This window comes from Hyaena hyaena, unplaced genomic scaffold (genome assembly GCF_003009895.1).
Source record: "Hyaena hyaena isolate Hyena2069 unplaced genomic scaffold, ASM300989v1 scaffold_760, whole genome shotgun sequence".
Taxonomy (NCBI): Eukaryota; Metazoa; Chordata; class Mammalia; order Carnivora; family Hyaenidae; genus Hyaena; species Hyaena hyaena.
This window is the reverse complement of record NW_024081391.1, coordinates 434,935-456,727: the sequence shown is the minus strand read 5'-3', so window position 1 is coordinate 456,727 and position 21,793 is coordinate 434,935. Positions and strand designations below refer to the sequence as shown.

At 44.7% G+C, this 21,793-nt stretch overlaps 1 protein-coding gene across 1 annotated transcript in view; it reads left to right on the top strand.

Moving 5' to 3' along the window:
* VWF (von Willebrand factor) overlaps positions 1-8,008 on the top strand; it is a 138,521-nt gene extending 130,513 nt beyond the window's left edge. Inside the window, exons 48-52 of the mRNA XM_039218403.1 lie at positions 3,598-3,696; positions 4,354-4,482; positions 5,008-5,047; positions 7,169-7,266; positions 7,687-8,008. Of these exons, the coding sequence (XP_039074334.1) occupies positions 3,598-3,696; positions 4,354-4,482; positions 5,008-5,047; positions 7,169-7,266; positions 7,687-7,875 (555 nt within the window). The 3' untranslated portion in view covers positions 7,876-8,008. The remainder of the gene's footprint in view (positions 1-3,597; positions 3,697-4,353; positions 4,483-5,007; positions 5,048-7,168; positions 7,267-7,686) is intronic.
* The last annotated feature ends 13,785 nt before the right edge of the window (positions 8,009-21,793 follow it).

Sequence of the window (21,793 nt, the reverse complement as noted above, 5' to 3'; positions counted from 1 at the left end):
CTCCCACAAAATCCTGCCTAATATAAGCCCTGTTTAATCCCCACCTTCTGACTACAACCACCCACACTCACTCGTGCTGTTTATTCTGTCCTTTCTTCTTGTTCCTTTACCTTGGTCCTGCACCTTCCAGGAATTGTACATTTCTGAAAACACAGTTTGAAGCCCACCAGTGAAAGACAACCTGATGGCCTCAAACTCCAGCGGTGTCTTTCCTAGTGTGGAAGACTGTGTGGCCTGGCCCAGTAGCCCCGATGTTGTGCTGAGCTCTGTACTCACTGGCTTTCTGCACAGCTTGCTCCCTGATGACACACTGAGTTCATAAGCTTGGTTTATGAGCAGCAAATTGTTTAAATTCATTCTGAGCAGGCTTACCGACTCCTAACCTTGCCTGCTGATCGGGGCATTCAGCCCATGTGCATTGCACAAGGGAGCAATGCAAAGAAGCCCATGTTTTCTGTCTGAGGGCTCCAAACTGACTGGCTAGAGAATCGTATGAGGAAAACCTCAGGACCCAAATGAATGAATCTCTAAGTGGTTATTACTAAATGCAGCAGAATGAGAAAAAGACTGAAAAAGAATGACATTGTGGTTGGTTTCTCATATAAATCAAGTTATTCTTTAAAAATGTTGTGAGATTATGTTCTTCCTTTTTTTTTTTTTAGAGTGGTGGGTAGCGTTAAAAGAACTTTAATTGTGATGCAGTGATGAAGCAGCTGATGGTAGCTTTTTTATTTTTATTTTATTAACATTATTGAGAATATTCTTACTTGCAAGATAGAAAGTTGGTTGCCCTATGTTCACTCCCAAATATGGGGGCAGTTTTGCAAAGACAGTGAAATCCTGTTGTCTGGAAGCTGCTTCTTTTTCCAATGCAGATATAAAGAAGGACTGTCACTTAAAGCCACTGTCAAGGAGTTCCTAGCTCAACTCATCTCAGTGAGTGTAGGAGGAGGTCTACTAAGAGCCAGGTGTTGGGATACAGTGATGCACAGCATAGACCGAGTTTGGAATTCACATGCTTCTCAGGGAAAACAAATGAAAATTTCAGATTGTGTTAAGTGTTATGAAGAGTGTGTGTGTATGTTGTATGTTGTATCCTCTCTGAGGAATGATATTTGAAATGATTGCTAGAGGATGAGAAAGAGCTAGTCATACAAAACTTGGGGAAGAGTATTCCAGGTAGAGGGAATAGCATACACAAAGACTCCCAGGTGAGGAGGTTGGCATGTTCACGGTCCTAGAAGATACACAGGGGTAGATTGTCAAAAGCAAGGGGATAGTGGTAGAAGATAAGTTCAGAAAACTAGGAATGAACCATGTAGGGCCTTGTAGAACATGCTAAGAAGATTAGATTTTATTCTAAATGCAATGAGAAGCTATAGAAGGTCTTATTTAAAAATTCTTTGCAACATTATTTTTTTCAATAAGGATAGTTTATCTACAACAAAATGCATAGATATCAAGTATATAGCTTGATGAGATTTGGTAATATAATGTAACCACTAAAAATAGTAATTGAGAAAGTGCAACTAAAAGGCCAATAGGGGAGAGAAAATTCTAGACAAACAACTTGATTAAACCAAAATAATACAGAAAAGAATAATCATAGAACAAATAACAGAGAAGACAACAAATAAAATGAATAGCATAATGGTAGATATAAACCCAACCATATCAATAATTACATTAAATATAAATGGGCCAAACAAAACACATGGAGATTTTCAGGCTTGGACAAAAAAGTAAGACCCAATCAGTATACAGTTTATAGAGATGTGCCTTCAATTTTATTTCTTTATCATTATAATTTTTTAAAGTAAGCTCTATGCCCAACATAGGGCTTGAACTCATGACCCCCAGATCAAGAGTCACATACTCCACCGACTAGGCCAGCCAGGTGTTCCAAGATGTGCTTCCGATTTAAAGAGATGGAGAGATTGGAAAGAAAAGGGTGAAAAAAGATATGCCAGGCAATGTTAAGAATAAGAAAGCTGAGATGGATATAATAATACCAAACAAAATAGGCTAGATGAGGAATGTCACCAAAAATAAAGAAGATTCTTTCATAATCATAAAAGGGTAGATTCATCATGAAGACATGAGAGTCCTAGGTGTGTGTGTATCTGGTAGCAGAGTTTCCAATATGTGAAGCAAACATGGACAGAACTAGAGGGAGAAATAGGCTTATCTACAAACTTATTTCATAATTTTAATGGTTTTTCAGCAATTGATAGGATAGGTAGGAAAAAAATCAGGTAATGATATAGAAGATTTGGAAAACTGTATCCACCCACTTGGCCTAATTGAAAATAATAGACCACTCTATTTCCAAACTGCAGAGCACATATCCTTCTCAAGTGCACTTGGAATTTTCAGTTATCTGGATCAAATTCTGGGCCATAAAAAATCAATAACTGTCAAGATTTTGAGATCATTTAGAGTATATTCTAAGACCACAATTAAGTTAGATTGGAATTAGTAACAAAAAGGTATTTAGAAACATGCCCCCACCCCACCCCCCGTATTAGGAAATTAAATAAAATACTTCAAAGTAATCCATGAACCAAAGAAGAAATCACAAGTGAAGATAGAAAATATTTTGCTAGAGATAATAGCACTTACTCTAGAGATTACAATACGCACCCTTGACTTACCATAGTCTACCTTGATTTGATAATATACATTCCATGTATGATGTACTCTCTTCTCTACGCTTGGTGCTATTGTTGTCACATAGTTTACTTCTACATCAGAGATACATTCACAAGATGTTATTATTTTTGCCATCCAGTGCCTTTAAACAGTTGTTTCAAAATATTTTGTCAAGAATGTATAGTCTGCAGAGGGCCTGTCTGATATAAGCTGCTCTGACATTACTGAGCCACAACTCCATGGATGGTTTTTAAGCAGGAGAGGGAAAGCCATTCTAGCAGATGTATAGAGACCAACAGGGGCAAGAATGGGGGTAGGAAGACCAATTAAGCCTGTTACCAGAGTCTAGTGGTAGATGATGGTTGCTTAGGCTAGGTGATGACAGGGGGCACTGGTCATGACAAGCAGAGGGTGAATTAGAGAGGCATTTTGGGCAAGATTCATTGATGAGTGGGGGGTTGAGAAAAAGAAAGAAGTCAAGGATGACTCCTTGATTTCTGGTTTGAGCAACTGGGCAATGGAGCCATTTATCAAGGTAAGGTGGAACAGGAGAAGGATGAAATTGGGACAAAAATCAAGTTGCATTTTGTATATGAGTCTTGAGAAGACAAAAATCAAGTTGCATTTTGTATATGAGTCTTGAGAAGACAGCAAGATAAACAATTGTCAGGCAAACAATTGAATTTGTAAGTCTGGAGCTTAGGAGAGAGGTCTAATTTAATAAGTGTGGTCGCTAGCACTTGAGCAAGAGCTGTGTATGTGGAAGGAAGGGATGCCATCTAGAGAACGGAGAACTGACAAAGGTTAGCTAAGAGGTGGCTGTTGACTTCCTGAACTCCTGGTAAAACTGCTGGATGGGAGAGATGAGAAGTTGGAAAAGTAAGCGTCCTTATCATTGGGGTGCTCTGGGGGCTTCACTAAGGCTGGCTTTTTTCCTGGGTACAGGGTTACAAGGAAGAGAAGAGCCAAGGCGAATGCTGTGGCAGATGCTTGCCTGTGGCTTGCACCATTCAGCTAAGAGGGGGCCAGACCATGACATTGAAGGTAGGAGCACCTTGAACTCAGGAGTTCCCCTCAAGTCACCTCTTTGGGGTTTCCTATTTGGGGATCTGCTCTCTAAGAAAGAGGGACTACGTTTGCATCAATACTGGCTTCCCACCTATTTCTGATTTTATAGAGAAAATATGGATAGTCTGTAGAAGGTACAGAATTTTTCTCTCATTCTTTTTCATTCTTCTTGACACGAGTGTACTTGGTGTGAGGCCCATCATTTGGAGTTGGTTGATCTTTTAAGATTCCTTTCAGCCTTGATTGTCTATAAGCCTGGACGGGCAATGAGCATGAAACAAACCCTGATTGATGAGAGGAGGAATTAGTTCCTAGGGCTGGGGGGTGGCGCCCTGGTTCATCTCTGGTTCTATTACTATGTCTTAATGTTTTTAAGCTTCTAGGTGGTCGGAAGAGTTTGGGGATTCTCTGTGTTGATGCAGCCCTATTCACAATAAATAAGTTGCAAAACTGGGACTCCTCTGGTCTTATGTGCTCTGGGTGTGGAGACTATAGATACTGTCTCATTCTTGTTCTGTAGTCCTCCAGCCTGTCTCAACAACTCCAAGGAGTCAAGGTCATGGTTTGAAGTGTCTTTGGAACCCAAACACGGCATTTGGATTTGCCCTACCTATTTCCCCTCTGTCTTTTCAGCGCGATGAGACCCTCCAGGATGGCTGTGATAGTCACTTCTGCAAGGTCAATGAGAGGGGAGAATACATCTGGGAGAAGAGGGTCACAGGCTGCCCGCCCTTTGATGAACACAAGTGTCTGGCCGAGGGAGTGAGTATCTGGAGCTCAGGCCCTGCTTTCCTCTTGACTGTCCCATCTTTGACTCTAAGAATGGAGTCCTCTGAACAGCATGCAGTCCCCTCTGACATGATGTCCCAGTGTCCAAGGGAGACCCCTCACCCAGTTTAAAAAATCACTGAGATTTCAAAAGCAAAGCCTGTTGGAGACAGAAAACTCTCTGCATTACACAATGCTTTCAATAGATATCTTTCCCTTGGGGGAGCTTAAATCTGTGCTCCTCGAAGGGGGAAGGTGAGAGATCAAATGATTTCTAGTCTCCGCTGAGAACGATGGTCCTGATGACCCAACTGGGAGAGAATCCAGAACAATCGGAGTTGTTCCAGCCTGGTCAGGTTGGGGGGTCAGCCTGCTCACATATGTGATGGCAATGTATAGTTTATGCCTACAGACTGAAGCTTGGGGCTGAGTCCAAAGCCAGGGATTGGCCTGGAGTGACCTGACAGCTGTCCATTGTGTACTATTTGTGCCTAATCTGGGAATGTGCTGTTTTCTTAGGGGAAAATCTTGAAAATTCCAGGCACCTGCTGTACCACGTGTAAGTACATGACCACTAGCTTGTCCCTTGAAATCCGTCAGACCAAGTCCAGGGACTATTCTTTGGAGGAAGCTTCATTCTAGAAAGATAGTTCTTAATCATTGGCCAGTCACTAGGTTCAGTTCTGCAGGAAACTATCTGAATGTTCTTAGACTGCCTCCTTCTCAAATCGCCATTCAGATGCCTGTGAAGCAGTTTCTTTCTTTTTTCCTCTAAACTCCTAACTATTTCTATTCTCTTATCTGCCTTTTCCCTCCAAGGGGTGTGCGTGGCTCATATCTTCTTTTCCCACCAGAGCTCCTGAAAGACAGGCACCCTTGATCCATGATCTTGACAGAGCAGACACTCAGTATACATCTATTTGAGTGTCAGACAGCCACACCCCAGAGAAAGAGAAGCCACCAGCTGGCTAACATCAGCTCCCCGCCGTATTCTGTGGGGGCTGCAGAGAACACAGAATCTTCTCAAGGATGCATCAGACTGGTCTCCATTTATTAATCTCCCCTTCTTCACTCTCAGTGCCTTTTGACCTTGCAGTTACATTGCCCTGCTTGCTCCTAGTAGCTCACAGCAGCAGCTTTGGGGATGGACCCCTGCAAAGCTGCATGTCAGAGAGCAATCTCCCCACACATTCGTATGTTCATGAGCACAAGTAACTTGCAGAATCCTAGTGTTAGTGCTGTGTTCACTGAATATAGAATTACTTGCCTGTGCTAATGCTTTTTGGTTTTAGTTTAGTGTTTTGTTTTGCTTTTTGTTTTATTTTGGGTGTTCAGAATTGGGTAAAGAAAGAAAGACTGAAAGGCGTGAATACCTTCAGTGCTCAATCATTTATTGTTTTTTATTTCTTACTGAGAGAGAATATGAGCAGGGAGGAGCAGAGGGAGAGAGGGAGAGAGAAATCTTAAGCAGGCTCCATACCCAGCGTGGACCCCAACTCTGGGCTCAGTCTCATGACTGTGATATCATGACCTGAGCAGAAATCAAGAGTCAGATGTCTAACTGACTGAGCTGCCCAGGCACCCCAGCCATTCTTTTCTTGATGGTTCACGCTGACAGTCCCTGCCTTTGCTGTAACCAGGTTGCAGATTGTGGAAACACTCTGAACGCAACCCTTTCTGTGATTCCTGTCTGCATAAGCTTAAGAATATGAAGTCAGGAAACCATCAGAGAAGATGAATTCTCTTTGGGCATACTTTGCCCAATGGAATTTGATCAAGAGGCTGTTATCTACAAAGCTAGCAGGGAGGTAACAAGAGGCCTTTGTTGGTTGTACTTTCAGGAGGTGGAGACCCTTCATAAGGAAAGGGAGCCAGGCTCAGAATTTAAATCTACAGCAAAAGAATATAGTATGTCAGCCTAAATATGTTTTCCTTATTCATTCTTTTAATGTGGTTGGCAGGCTTTCGCTGTACAATGAAGTTACTTGGAAGTTGGGAGGCAGGCTAATATGTAGTTAGGGTTGATTTAGTTTGGGAGGCATTCAAGAATGGAAAACTCCCAGTGTGCAGATGGGGAATGGCGAGCTGGCATTAAGTCTTAGAAGTACTGGTGGGACAAGTAAAGCTTCAGATCTGAACGCCACTAAGCCCTGCCATGCCAGAGAGCTGGAGACAGCTATTCCCAAAGGGAGACTCCCAGGGCTCCTAGGCATCCTCTTAGCCCCTCGTGTGGCCATGACATTTGCTTTTCCTCTTTTCCAAAGGCAGAGATAGATAGATAATAATTATATCTATTGACTACTTCATTGCCCATTAGCTTCCGGATATAGTTATAAGCATAAGAAGACTGCTCCAGTCATTATAGTTTTTAGAGTCTACAATTACATAAAAGCAAGGCTCATCCATCTACATCACCAAAGCTCACTGAATCTAGGCTCCTCCTGCAGTTAAAATTGTACCATTAAGTGAGTTAAACCCAGCCATAACTCTATGTCTAGATTGGGGGGCTGGGAGATTGTGAGGTGAACCAGGACAGTTTAACTCCCTTCCCCTCAGCTGGCTATGGTGATCTGGTCACTGTGAAACTGACCTGTTTCCCATAAAGTGAGGGAACTGGGCCGGAGAGTGTTCTACAGAATTCCAGCCAGGCCCCAGGTCCCATCTCTCACCTGTCCCATAGGTGAAGAGACAGATTGCAAGGATATCACTGCCAGGCTGCAGTACGTCAAAGTGGGAGACTGTAAGTCTGAAGAGGAAGTGGACATTCACTACTGTGAGGTAAGGGGCCCTGACTTCAGTGAGGCCTAAGTGGGGAGGGGCGAGTCTCCTCATCTGGACACATCTCTAGTAACATAGTGGAAGCACCTGGAATGCTCATGGGGAGAAGACATGAAGGAAACTGGAAGCATATATTTTTAAGCAAATGTTTTATTCAAGTACCTGGAAACTTTTGACCCCAGAAAAAAAACAACTGTAGAAAGATTCAAGTCCTTTAAAGAGAAAGGAGAGTTTTTTCAGGGAAGGTGGGAACTATGTTTCCTGATGGAACGTGCATAGAAATTGCGGCTAGCGGGGTCTGGATGTCATAGTGCCATCAGGAAAGCGGGCACGTCAGACTCTCCGGGAACCGACCTTTGCAAAGCACCCAGCAGGACTCTCCAGCACCACAAAGCCCTGCCTCTCTCTGCCCCGTCACAGGGTAAATGTGCCAGCAAAGCCTTGTACTCCATTGACACGGAGGACGTGAGGGACCAGTGCTCCTGCTGTTCGCCCACTTGGACGGAGCCCATGCGGGTGCCCCTGCGCTGCACCAACGGCTCCCTCATCTACCATGAAGTCCTCAACGCCATGCGGTGCAAGTGCTCCCCCAGGAAGTGCAGCAAGTGAGGCCGCCGCCCCGGGTGCCTCCTGTCGCCTGCCTCACTGGACCTGACCGCTGGGCCCGAGCGCTGCTCTGTCCTCTCTGTGCTCTGCTCTCGTGCCCTCCTGAGCCCACAATAAAGGTCAATCTCTCACCTTGCACAAGGCTGCTGGTTCACTGCGTCTTCTAGGCTGAGATGACAGTGGTAGGCTGGGCTCGAGCTCTGAACCTGGTCCAGCCCCAGGCACGCCAACCTCCGGGACAAAGTGGTGTCTTTGGCTCTATGGGGTGGGAGGCGTTGTGTGGGGCAGGCCTCCTCAGAACCTCCACCCAGTGCACTGAAGTAAAGGGGATTTGCACTGAAGTAAAGGGGATTTGCTCAGCAACACTGGGGGCTCCAAGCTCTGGATCCAGGGGCTTCTGAGCAGAGCAGAGGGGAGGGCCCTGGAGCCAGGTTCTTGCCAAGAGAGACATGGTTATTGCCAGTGTGGCTGACCCTGTCGAGAAGGAGCTGGAGCAGGTGTGCAGGGGCTTCTCTGAGCCCTTGGTTTCCTAAGGTCCTGTGTACCCTCAGGGTCCCTGTGGGAGGGAGAGCTGCTGAGGACTGAAGAGGCTGCAAAGAGTGTGCTGGCAGGTGCGGAACAGGGTCCCATCCAGCACAGGCTCGGCCACGGTGGATGAACCCTGGGCTTGGAGGCAGGCCCGGGTTCTACCCATGGTGCTTGTTCTACTGCGCGGCCCCAAGCAAACCATTAGTGGTTCTCAGACTTCGCTTCCTTGTCTGGAAATTAGGAATGTTAGTCTCACTCCTGGGGCTGAGATGGTAAAATACTGCTGAAAGTCTGGGGAGAACTGTAAATTGCCCTACAACAATATAACAATGTAAGAAGTAACAAGAATAAAAATAGGAGGCAATCAAGGCTCGGAGCAGGGAATACGTGATTCTGTCATCAGTGGCAGAGCATTAGGGATTTACTTTATCCTGAGGGGTGAAAGAGCTGAGTTTCTTTTGGGCTGGATGCTGAAAGCCAAGGGTCTGCCTACTCCAGACATCTTTTAGCAGAAGGATGTAGATAACACCAAACGTCACCCAGTCCCCAAATCACTGTCTGGTAATGCCACTCTCAGAGAGGCTGTCCCTCCTTAAGATTTATGAAATAGGTTTACATGAGTTGCTGCCAAGATGGTGGAGACTCTAGCTGTGGAGAGACTACCCATGAGAATAAAGGAAATGTCCCGGGTGTGTGATAGGAATTTGATGGAGAATTTTCATTCCAGATCCTTTTAACAAAGGAAAGCTCCACTCACTTAAAGTGCTGGATGGTGAAGCTGGAAAGGATTTGGACATCATCTGATCCAGTGCCCCTCCCCTGCCCCTTTACAGAGAATAAAAGCAGCTCAGAGAACACGTGACTTGCCAAAGGTCACACAGCTGCTGGGGGGCAGCCCAGGTTCAGAACCCAGGTGCCCTGACACCTAGGCAAGAACTTCCAGGCCACTCCACCACAGCCACACCGTCCCTGTTGCTTGCCGATTCCGTTCTTGCTGTCATGGGAAACGTGACTCCTGCGTGTCTAGGACTCAACTGCTTCTGATACTGTGGGGAACAACCGGAGGGAAGATCCGTTACAGGCAAATGGCATGGGTTGTGTTGAGCAGTTTTGGTGGGGAATTTCCTAAGAGGAAAGGAAGAATGGATAGATGGTTTATATAACTGCTCAATAATTCAAAGGTTGTCCTCTGTCCGTCCATCCCGCCTCCAACTTTGAGTAGCCTCTGAGGTATCTGTAGGAAACCAGATCCTAGGGCAGGGAATTACCTGTCTTCTTACTGATCCCCTAACCCTCTACCTGGGGATGAGGTGTTATTGGAGGCATCGGCCACAGAGAAACTCAGCAGCGAGGTTACCTCTCCAGCATCAGGTGTCAATTTTCCAACTGTCTGCGCCTCTATAGCCTAAATTTCTCATATCGACCGGTATGACAATTCACTACCAAGAAAAAAAGCCAAATCAGAAAAAGTATGTTTTGATTAAAAAAAAAAAAAAGTCAGGCGCAGGGTAAGAAGGTTGCAAAAAAAGAAACCGGTAGTGGGGTGTATCTCAGGACTTTCCCTTCCTCAGCAGGTAGTCTGGGTCAGAGCCTGCCTCTGGGGTCAGGGACTCTCTTACTCTCAGAGGAGATAAGTGTCCCCCCAGGGGAGAGTTTTAGGGGGAGTATTCAGGGGCTAAGGGGCTAAGAAAGTGCTGGAGGGAGAAAAGAAAGGCAATGGATCTGCAGAAAGGTTTCCAGTGCTCTTGGCATGGAGAAGACAAGACTTGGGGAGGGTCCCTGGAGTGAATGGGGGAGAAAGGCATTGTTTGGGAGAGAAGGAAGCTGACTGGCAAAGTGTTGGGGCACGGATTCTGAGCAGGCGGGCTGCTTGGGGATGCAGGCAGGCTCTCAGAGCCCAGTTGTTTGACCTTCCACGCTGTAGTCTCATCCCTGAGCCGGGCACACTAGCAGTACCTGCCTCATAAGGTTGTGTCATAGTTAACTAATCTCCTGGGGTAAAGCTCTGAGAAGGGTGCCCGAGGAAAAGGAAGGCCTGTGTAACATTAGCCCTGACTATTCCTAGTGGCCAGAATAGGACTCTGGATTGGGACATTCTGGTTCTCCTTCTGCACTGCCCCGGACTCCTGTCCGCTAGCAGGTGAGGAGCATCTCCACCGCCCACCTTATCAGTGCAGGAGATCCCACTCTTCACACTGCAGAATAAACAGCATACTTGACCTTAACATAACACCCTCTCCTTTGTCGGGTTTCTGGCAGTAAAGAACGTGTGTAGCTTCAGGGCATCTGGGGTTGTAGATTCCGTGATCCACGACGGCCCTTCAGAAGGCCTTCCACTTCTCAGTGCCTCCCTGGGCACCAGAACCTGGCGGCAGGGATGGCGCTCCTCTCGTTCTCGGCTTTCAACCTCCCTTCACCACCCAGTCCCGAGCGGTTGGGGGGGGGAGGGGGAAGACTCCCATTAAGACCGACCCCTCCCTCTGCCTCTCGCAGCCCCTCTTCCTGTCCTCTGTCTCTGGCGCGCTCTTCCCCACTCCCGCCAAGTGGAGTCCGGGGAAAGGTGGGGATGTGTGGTCGCCAGGGCGAGTGAGAGTGAAGGCAGCTGGGCCCGGGAGCCTCCCACCCCGACCCGGGCAGTGCCCCGGACGGGGCGGCGGGGCGGGATTGGAGACTAATCAGCCAGAAGCTGCACGAGATAATCCGGTTGAACATTCACGCCCGAACCAGGTTAGGAGGCGCCTCCCCCGGGTGGAGGAGAGCAGGCGGCTCGCTGCCCCGCTCGCCCCTCCGCCTCACGGACCCCGGCGCGGCCCGGGCTCGCCCCTACCTCGGGCGCGCTCCTTCCCCACGTGGCGCTCGCGGCGTCCGTGCGCCCCGGGCGCAGCCGAGAGCCTCGGCTTGAACCCGGGCGGCGCGGCGGGCGGCGCGGGGGCGGGGGAGGGCAGGGGGAGGGGCGGGCGGGGGGCGGGCACGTCCGGGCGCCGCCGAGCGCGATGGAATTAGCCCCGCGGCGGAATAAACCCGTGCAGAAGCCGGCGCCGCCGCGGGCCAGTCCGGGTTTCGCGTCCTGTGTGTCCGCACCATGGCCGCCCCCGGGCTGCGCGGTGAGTCTCCCCCGGTCCGGGGCGTCCCGACGAGTGGAAGGAGGGAGCGGGGCTGGGAGTGACGGAGCCGGCATCCTAGCTCCTTGCGTTTGGGACTGGTGACCCCACGTGAACCTGGAGAGGGAAGTGCTGGAAACTGGTCCCTTTTCCGCCGGGGTAGGGAGCCCAGGGACGCCCGAGCGGTTTCCCGAACACTTACTGCTATAATAATATTGGTGCAGCGGCTTTTTGGTGATTGGTTACCAATCCCTACCTCTGCGTTTTTGCCTCAACTCACTGTTAGTCCTTGGATGTTCAGTTCAGGTTATGCGGGGCAAGCAAACAGCTGGGGTTTAATTCACCAGCAGTCTGCTGAGGACAGAGGTTCGAATTCACCCCCAGAGACTTTGACTTTGGCCTCCCTGGAGTGTTCTCAAGGTTTCAGGACGACTCTTCCAATCCTAACCCAAATTTGCGTTCAGGAAGGGCATTTACACCTCAGGGTGAAGGGAAACACAGACACGCCTTTACTGAGGACTTTCTTAGAGGAAAAGCAAGTGGAGGTGGACTTTGCAAGGGGAGGACCTTATTCTGTTGCATCTCCCAAGTTATACTGAGCAGACGCATGCATTTGGGCCGGGTTGACCTTGCCTGGAAAGGGATTATGTAGAGTGGCCTTCCTTTTGTGGTTCTTGAGAGAGGTGTGAAGTGGGGAGGAGCCCACTCCAATGGCGTGAATGGTGAACCAAAGGGATCCGTAAGGTAAGGTAGGCGTCAGGTGTGGAGAGATACCTCCAGGAACCATGTGGACCCTGGTCTAGGACCACAGGCCCCATTGAGCAAGGTTAGATCTAAGCCCGAAGGCACGTGGCTGGTGGAGGGAGGATCTTGGATGATGTGGGGGCTCTCCTAGAGGACTGTGGTATTCTGGGTCCCTCTGCTTGCCGGGCCTTTGTTCTTGTGATCTGACCTCAAGAGCCCTGGCCCACCTCGCTGTCTGTCACCCTGTCGTGGCTGCCGGGCATCCAGGGTGCTTTTGCCCCTCTCACTGTGTCTGGCCATGCATCTGTCATTTTGGGAGGCAAAGTCCTAATATGGTCCTTTCCAGCAATCTGTAATGCTCTTTGAGGGGCCCGTATGTGGGAACCTGGACCACTTTGCTGGCTGATTGAAGTGGTGGTGTGAGGGGTAGGGGTGGGTTCCAGACACAAACCTCAGGTTCTGATCTGGTTTCCACGTGTACCTTCTCTGCCATCATTCGTTGTGGGGCAGGGGCCTCAGGGACCAGAGTCATAGAGCCTCATGTGAAGCTTGTCTTTGATTTAATGAAACGAGGACCCGATTTTCTGGAAATCCACCCTTCTGTGGACTCTTTCTGCTGGCTGAGAGAAATTTGTCCCTCCCCATCTGTGGTCTTCCTAGAGCACATGGAGAACAGAAATTTGACTGCTAGACATGGATCTTGCCTCTGCTCACAAAATGGAATCAGTCTCTATTTGTGATCAGGTGGCTTAGGGAAGGCCTCTCTGCAGAGGGGAGTTTGAACAGAGATTGCATTAAATGAAGGAATAAGACTTGCAGATAACTGGAGAACAATCTTGCAAAGGCAAATGTAGGAGGAAGACCCTGTGGCAGGAATGTGCTTGAGCTGTCCAAAAAATAGTGGGGAAGCCAAGTGCCTGGAGCAGAGAGGTGAAGTGGGAGAGTGGCAAGAGCGAGCCAGATCACGCAGAGGCTTGTAGCTCAGGCCATATGTTCTTGGATTTCTAGAGAAAAGGAAGACTAACATTCATCAAGTACCCACTAATCCAGACACTGCTAGCTAGGTGCTTTGCCTCACAACAACTTTGTCAGTGTTGAGGAGGAACAGTGCAATTGAAGAGAGGTTTAGAAACATGCCTATTATATTGTGTTAACTGCTGAATGATCACAAAAGGATAAAACCGGAATTCAAACTTGTTTTCCCAGCACCTCACCTTGTTGCCTTTGTTCTGTTCATACCAAGTCATTAGAAGGAAGGATAAGATATGAGAGAGAAAGGATGGGAAATGTGGATGGAACTGGGCTTTAAGGGAGATGCTAATTTTGCAAGGCTCTTAGGTAAATGCGGTGGTCCTAGTCCAGTCAGGGCTGTGCCTGTACACTACCACTGACCTTGAACTGCACGGCTCTGTGTTCACTTATATGCAGATTTTCGTACAGCACAATACTATAAATGTATGTGTTCTTAGGATTCTCTTAGTAACATTTTCTTTTGTCTAGTTTACTTTGTTGTAAGAACGCAGTATATAATACATATACAAAACGTGTTAATTGACTGTTTATGTTATTGGTAAGGCATCCAGTGAACAGTAGGTTTTTAGTAGTTAAGTTTGGGGGGAGTCCAAAGTTACACTCAGATTTTTGTTTGCCCAAGGGGATTGGCACCCCTAATCCTGCATCGTTTGAGTCAGCGGTATTTCCAATCTGGAATCATCATGGTTATTTTGTGGGGCCAAGCCCAAGAAGACTGGTTGTGATCACCAAACTCATAAGGAAATATGCCACTGTGATCTACACCAGGGATATGTCTTCACCAGAATGGATTGATTACCTGAGTTCCACATTTAGGGTTTATGGAGACCTGGGAAACTGAGCTTCCCCTGGGGGAAGAAGATGTGCTTAGGGTCCTGATGGGCTCTAGCAAACCTGGCTCACTATATTATGCTCCTCTAAATGTGATTCACAGCAGTTTAGAGGGTAACTAACAGCTGGACTCTGCCGGATACTATGCTCAGTGTTGGAGTTACAAAGATCAGTGAGGGTACAATGCCTGCCTGTCAAGACCTTAACCTTCTAGATTCTTGGTACCCTGAGATGACCTTCATACTTTCACAGCCTTATCCACTCTTGTTGGTCATGGGAAGGAGGAGGTGGGGGTCAAACATTGACTTGTTCAGACCACACCAATGAAATTAGCCTGACGGTACAGTAATTATTTCAAGATGTACTTTATGTCTCTCTTGGACTCCTCTCATCCACTCCGCTTCTCCTCCAGAAAGTTCAGGGAAATAACTTTTAAGTCTGTCTGGCTGACAACTCTCCATTGAGGTTAACTTTCACTGATACGGTCAAGGATTACAATTCTCACAATTAGCTGGTGTCATTTCCTCCCTCTGTTTAGCAAACACAAGTACACTACTCTTTGTCAAGAAAGTATAGGAGGTATAGCTATCAATTAGCTGGAGTAAAAATTCAACTGAATAAGCTCAAAGATCTAATTTCATTTTAATTAAGTTATTAATTATAGTTTTATTAAATGATACATGAATCCAGAGATATCTTATCCAGCAAGTTGAGGGGAGATTGGAGTAACTGTACAAAATGGAAGTTTTTTATAGGAGGCAGGGTGGGGCAATAAGTTATTAGCAAATGCAAACAGATTTGTTTCAGGCCAGGAAACCATCTTTTTGCAGGGGAGGGAATGACAGTGTTTTTATTATACAAATTACCACCTCCCAAGGACTGATCAGGAAGTTTCAAACTGACTTTTCAGGGATAGGTTGAAACTGTTAAGGTTTGGTTTGCTAGGTTGTGGGCTTGTGCGCTAGCGTGTGTGTGTGTGTGTGTGTGTGTGTGTGTGTGTATGTGTGTGTGCATATGACTCCATTTTGGGCTTGTTTCTTTTTTAATACTTTATATCTTCTGACTTGTTCACTGATATCAGGATAATTACAGTTTTCTAACAGTCCTTGATGCCTGATATTCATCATAAGTTAATTAAACATAGCTTTAAAAAAAGCAATAATATACTTCCATTGTGAAAAACGTTTAAATACAAATATATAAGAATAAAATTTCCGTATTTTTAAATATTTAGGTAATTGTTCTTAACCCAGTTCCTTTTTAATCCTGGTTTTATATTTTGCCTGTATCAAATAACTATTTCTATGTATTATTTATCTTCAGACAGTTTACAAAAGAAGAAAATCTAGATACAATAAAACTTGAAACAAGGATAAATGAACAAGTACAAAATCGTGAAGGATTGGGAGCACAGTATTATATCACAAAACCTAGACTAAGAATAGGTACTATAGTTGAACAAAAACTTATCTGTGAGCTTCCTAACAGGCAGGTCAGAAAACAGGCAGTAAGTTATAAGTTACACGGTTTCATTGTCTAACAGCAGGAGGCCAGTTCTAGTTCATCAACATTAAACGTTAAGAAGAATGTCACAGTGATATTTGTGCTATTTATATAAGACATTGCCCAACATAATGAGCTGTAGTTTCATTAATAGATTTTTGGAAAGCATATTATTTATCACGTGAGCATTTATTGTTTCTGATTTTTTTTTAAAGGGGTGTATGCGTATTATTCTCTTCTGGTTCACTCCATGCTATTATATTTTTTTAAATGCTGTGGGTACACCTTTAGATTACCAGCCATTGGGTTAAACTTCTCGTTTGAAAAGTAGTGGCTTATAGCATATAAAAAGCTCCATGGTTCATCGTCTATTGAGACCAGGGGTTACCAGTCTCTTTCTCCTCTCCTCTGAGGGAGAGGGATACAAGACACTCCCAGACACTTCCCTGCTCTCCAGGCTTCCATCTGTTATCATTTCCCTTGAGCCTGAAGAACCTCCTTTAGTGTGTCTTGAAGTGCAGTTCTGCTGGTGACAAATTCTCTCAGCTCGTGATTTTTACAATTTTTAAATTTTTAAAAATGCTTGTTTTTGAAATAGAAAGAGAGAGAGCATGAGCAGGGAAGGGTCAGAGAGAGAGGGAGACACAGAATCTGAAGCAGGCACCAGGCTCCAAGCTGTCAGCACAGAGCTTGACATGGGGCTCGAACTCATGAACCGCCAGATCATGACCTGACTTAACAGTCAAGCGTTAAGTTGGACGCTTAACCGACTGAGCCACTTAGGCACCCCACTCAGCTTGTGTTTGTATGGAAAGCTGTCTATTTCACTCTCCTTTTGGAAGAATACTTGCATTGGATACAGAATATTGGGTTGACAGGTTTTTCCTTTGAGCACTCCAGGTGTTCTCTGTGGGTCTCCATGGTTATGCTGAGAAGTCAGCCTTAATCCAGATTTTTACTTTGTTCATGTAGAACACCTTTATAATCTGGTAGCTTTTGGCATTTTATTTTTATTTTTGATGTTCAGTGGTTTGACTATGATGCATGCAGACATGATTTTCTTTGTATTTTTCTTAACTTTGAGTTTGTAGGCCTTCTTTAATGTGGACATTACTGTATTCTATCAACTTTTAGAGATGATTTCAATCACTGTTTCTTCAATTATTTTTCTGCTCTGTTTTTATTCTCTTCTTTTTCTAGAGCTCCAATCACATGCATGTTAGACTACGTGGCCCCACCAGTTCCTGAGACTTTGTTACTTTTTTTTTTTTTTTTTTTTCCATTTTATCTTAGTTTTTTTTTCAGGTTAATTCTTTTTTTTTTTTTTTTTTTTTACAAATAGTTTATTGTCAAATTAGTTTCCACTTTGTTACATTTTTTCTAATCTCAAGTCTTCTGTTCTCTAGATTAGATCCTTTCTATTGAACCATCCTTAACTTCACTGATCTTTGCTCTGCCTTCTCCAGTTTGCTGTTAAGCTCATCTGATGAAGTTTTTCTTTTTAGTTATTGTAATTTTTAGTTCTAGGAATTCCATTTTATAAAAAAATTCCAGGCCAGCTTTATTGAGATATAATAATAAAATCCACCCTTTAAAAATATACAAGTCAGTAGTTTTATTATATTCACAGAGTTGTTCATGCATCACTTCTATCTAATGTTAGAACATTTTCATCATCCTAAAAAGAAACCTCATACTCACTGACAGCCATTCACCTTTCCTCCCTCCCTCTATCTCCAGGCAACCACTAATCTAATCTCTGTCTCCATGGATTTCCCTATTCTGGACATTTTATATAAGTGGAATCCTATAATATATAGTGTTTTGTGTCTGGGCTCTTTAACTGAGCATGTTTTCAGTGTTTAGGCATATTGTAACAGGTGCTAGTATTAGTATTAACATGTATGAGTTCTTTTTATAGCTAAGTAATATTCCCTTCTGTGGATATACCACATTTGTTTGTTTGTCAGTTGATGGACATTTGGATTTCCACTTTCTAGTTATTATGAATAATGCTGCTGTGAAAGTTCAAGTTCAGGTATGTGTGTGTGTGTGTGTGTGTGTGTGTGTGTGTGTGTGTCTAGAATGGCTGGTTAACTTTTTCAGGGATTGATTGCTAAGCTGTTTTACAAAGTGGCCGTACTATTTTACATTCCCACCAGCAATGTCTGAGGGGTTCTCATTTCTCCACATCCTCATCAACACTTGTTATTGTCTTTTTTTTTTTTTTATCACAGCCATCCTAGTTGCATAAAGTAGTAAGTCATTGTAGTTTTGATTTGCATGTTGAACATCTTTTCATGTGCTGTTGAATATTTCTTGCATACCTTCTTGGAGAAATGTCTATTTATGCCCTTTGCTCATTTTCAGATTAGGTTGCCTTTTTATTTGTTGAGTTGTGAAAGTTCTTTATATATTTTGGATACAAGTCCCTTTTCTGATATATGACTTAGAAATATTTCCTCCCAATTCTCCAGGTTGTATATTCACTTTATTAATGGTGTCTTTTGAAACATTTTTAATTTTGATGGAAGCCAGTGTTTATTTTTCTTTGATTGCTTGTGCTTTTTGGTATTATAATAGCTAAGAAACCATTGTTTAACCCAAGGTAATAAAGATTACTCTTGTGTTATCTTCCAGTTGTTTTATAGTTTTAGTTATTACATTTACCTCTATGATCCATTTTTGAAAATGTTAGTTTTTTACGTATTGTGTGAGGAAAGGATCCAGCTTCCTTCTTTTGTGTGTGGACATTCAGATGTCCCAGCACCATTTCCCCATTTCTTTCCCCATTTTTTCATACCTTTGTTGAAATTCAAGGTTTTATTTCTGGAATCTCAATTCTTTTTTTTTTAAATTGAAAAAATGTCTATTCATTTCTGAGAGAGAGAGGGAAAGAGAGGGAGACAGAGTGTAGGCAGGGGAGAGGCAGAGAAGGAGGGAGATGCAGAAACCAAAGCAGGCTCCAGGTTCTGAGCTGTCAGCACAGAGCCCAATGTAGGGCTCAAACTCACAAACTGTGAGATCATGACCTGAGCCGAAGTTGGATGCTTGACCAACTGAGCCACCCAGGCGCCCCTGGAGTCCCAAATCTAATGACTGATCTATTTTTCTGTCCTTATGCCAGTACCTACAGTAACTTTGTAATAGGTTTTGAAATCAGAAGTATGAAACCAATTATGTTTATTTTTGTTTGTTTGTATTTTCTATTTCTTTGTATTTTTGCAGTTTCCATATCTTCGACTTAGTAAGATTGTACTTATCTTTACTTACTTGAACATATTTGTGTTTCCTGCATTTAAAGTCTTTTCTTTGGAGAGCTCCTGGCTAGCTCAGTTAGAGAAGCATGCAACTCTTGATCTCTAGGTTGTGAGTCTGGGTGTCTTGAGAACAGAGGTGTGTGTGTGTGTGTGTGTGTGTGTGTGTGTGTGTGTGTGTATGTGTGTGTGTGTGTGTCATTTGTTTATTTTCGGTGATCAAGTCCGGTTTATTTTAAAAGCATAAACAGTGGAACTAGGAAGGAGTAAGGAGAACAAAACACCAGTCCCCTTGACTGGGCCTGATCCAGCAAAGGCCTGTCTGTGTGTGTGACCCTGAAGCCTCGGTCAGCCTTTTCCTGTGAGGACGGCACAGGTGCCATCTTCCATGAAGTTGGGGATAGAGTAAAAGTGACAAAGCCCAGAGGGCTGAGATCAGTTTTTATTGTTTGCTTTGTGTCTTTCGTGAGTCACTTATTCCTGTTTCTTTGCATGTCTAGTAAGTTTTGATGGTAAAATGGACATTGTGTGTGATACAACATTACCTTTCTTTCAGGCGGGTTAAAAATTTTTCTTTAAAGTTTTCTAGCAGTCAGTTTTATTACTGGCAGACTCCTTTGCGCTTATTTAGGTTTGATTTTCTGCTTTGTTAGGGTATATTTGTGGAAAATGCCAGGTGTTTCCCAAGATTCTCTAACTTGCTAAGACTCAACCTCCAAAGTCTATCTCCCTCATTGATTTGCTCAGAGCTTGGCCTGAGACGTTTTTAGGGACAGTTTACTGTAAACACTTTGCTAGTGTGTGGTTCTTACTCCTAAAATGGGTCTTGTGTCTCAGCTGGATGTCTGGAGCATGAGGACAGGCTAATGAGCTCTTGCCGTTCTGGCCAGGCTGGATCTCTAACATGTCCCAGTACTTTTTGACTTCCAGCATCTTGTTCTGATCGCCGTGTTGTGGCAGTCTATTTCTGGTCAGCCCCGCACATCTCACCCTGATGCACATGGAGTGCTTTCTTTGCACAGACTCCTCCTCTCCTGTGCTCTGCCCCATTATTTGCAGACATTTTAGCTGCTCCAAGCTGTGGCCTTTGCCTCCTCGGTTCAGTGGGATTTTGCTTCACTTGGATTCCTGCTCCCTGCACCCCAGTCAATAATATGTCTTTATGGGGTTACATTTGTGACTTTCTGTTCTCAGGGATTCCACTTCCGTGCTGATGGTTTTTCAGTGCCTGAAAATGGCTGGCTTGCGTATTTTATCCTGTGGTGTGGCTGTTTATAGAAGAGTGTCCACCCCAGTACCAGTTATTTTATGGGTACTGGAAATAAGGTTTTGTCAGCAGGTTTTTAGTCAAAAAGTATTCCGTTAAGACAGTTTCAGATGTAGGGTCACGGACAAGGGCCAGAAGTGACAGGACTCTCTATTAATCCAAAAGTGATCCTCATGATTTAGAAAAGAATGAAATTGTCATGTTTATTTAACTGTAATAGAAGCTGAGATCTCAGCCTTAATTTTTGTCTTAAGGAAGAGTTGGACCATGGGGGCAAGGCCACAACTTTTCTTTAAAATCACCTTTGTTACTGCTCAATAGTGCTTGAACTCAACATAACCAAAGCTCCAGAATTCTGTAGCACAAAGCATAGCATAGAGCCCAGAACTCTTTCTGCTCATCTTTTCAGCATTCCAGTTTTTTAATCTACTCTTTCATTGAGCACCTGCTATGTGGCAGGCTGCAGCAGGGGTCAGATATGATATCCAGTCCCTACCTTGGAGCATCTCTCCCTGCCTTGCCCCCCATGATTTGTAGAAATTTTGAGGGGGCTATTAAATCTGTCAGGTTGGAAGAAGTTTGGGGAAGGGTCAGTGGAGCAGGGCTCTGACGTGTGGGTGTTTGACTTAGATGGCATCTCGGTGGGCTAACTGCTACACTTGTAAGTGGAGTTCCTTATTATTATCTGCATTCCTAGTGAAGGCTGCTGTACTAGCGAGGGTCATGCTCAGCTAGCCACTCTAGTGAATAGACCAGAAAATAAATAAGGAGTAAAACATAGTAGTCCACTTCTTGCTAAAGTAATAGTCTGGGTGGGTAAACAAGTTACTGGGGTGGCTCTTATCCATATAGCTTTTCAGGAACCCTGCATGATGGAGGCTTAGGCTGCATCAATTTTGACTTCTAGGGTGACCCTGAGGGTTGTCCTGCCAGTTATCTGAATGGGGAGAAGAGCCCAGAGGGGTGTGTGGGAGCATGTGCAGAACGTTTCTATGGGCCAGGTCTGGGAGTAGCACATATCACACTGCTTCTTCTGGCTGGAGTTCAGTCTAATAGATACATCTCATAGCCTGCCATAGCAAGGGAAGCTAGAAGATACAGTCTAGCTGTAGGTCCAGAAAGAGGAGGAGAGCATAGGTTTTTGGTAAACAACTAGTGGTCTCTGTCTTAGGGGCTTATCAGAAGGGATGATTTTGGTGTGGCATGGTCACACTTCTTTTCCTGTATTAAAGTTATGTAGATTTACACATTTCCATCTCCAGGTAAGGCTCTGAGGTATTCCAGGTTTCAGCATCCAGGGACGGGGGTGGTAAATGCTTATTAAATGCTTTTTGAATGAAGGAATGAATTTTTAAATTTATTTTTATCGGTCTGACGCCAGAGTCCCCAGATGATGATGATGAGTTGATAATTACAGAGATACGAACTATTGTTCACTGAGCATCTACTCTGTGCTAAGGTTTGCAAGCATGATCTCATTACTTTTCTAAAACATTTATTATATTTTATTTAATCATGAGAAGTGTACTCTTTAATACCCGTCCCGTATTTCCCCCGCCATCCCACCCACCTCCCATCTGGTAGCCATCAGTTTGTTCCTTATTGTTAATAGTCTGTTTCTTAGTTTGACTTTCTCTCCCTGCTTTTCCTTTGCTCAT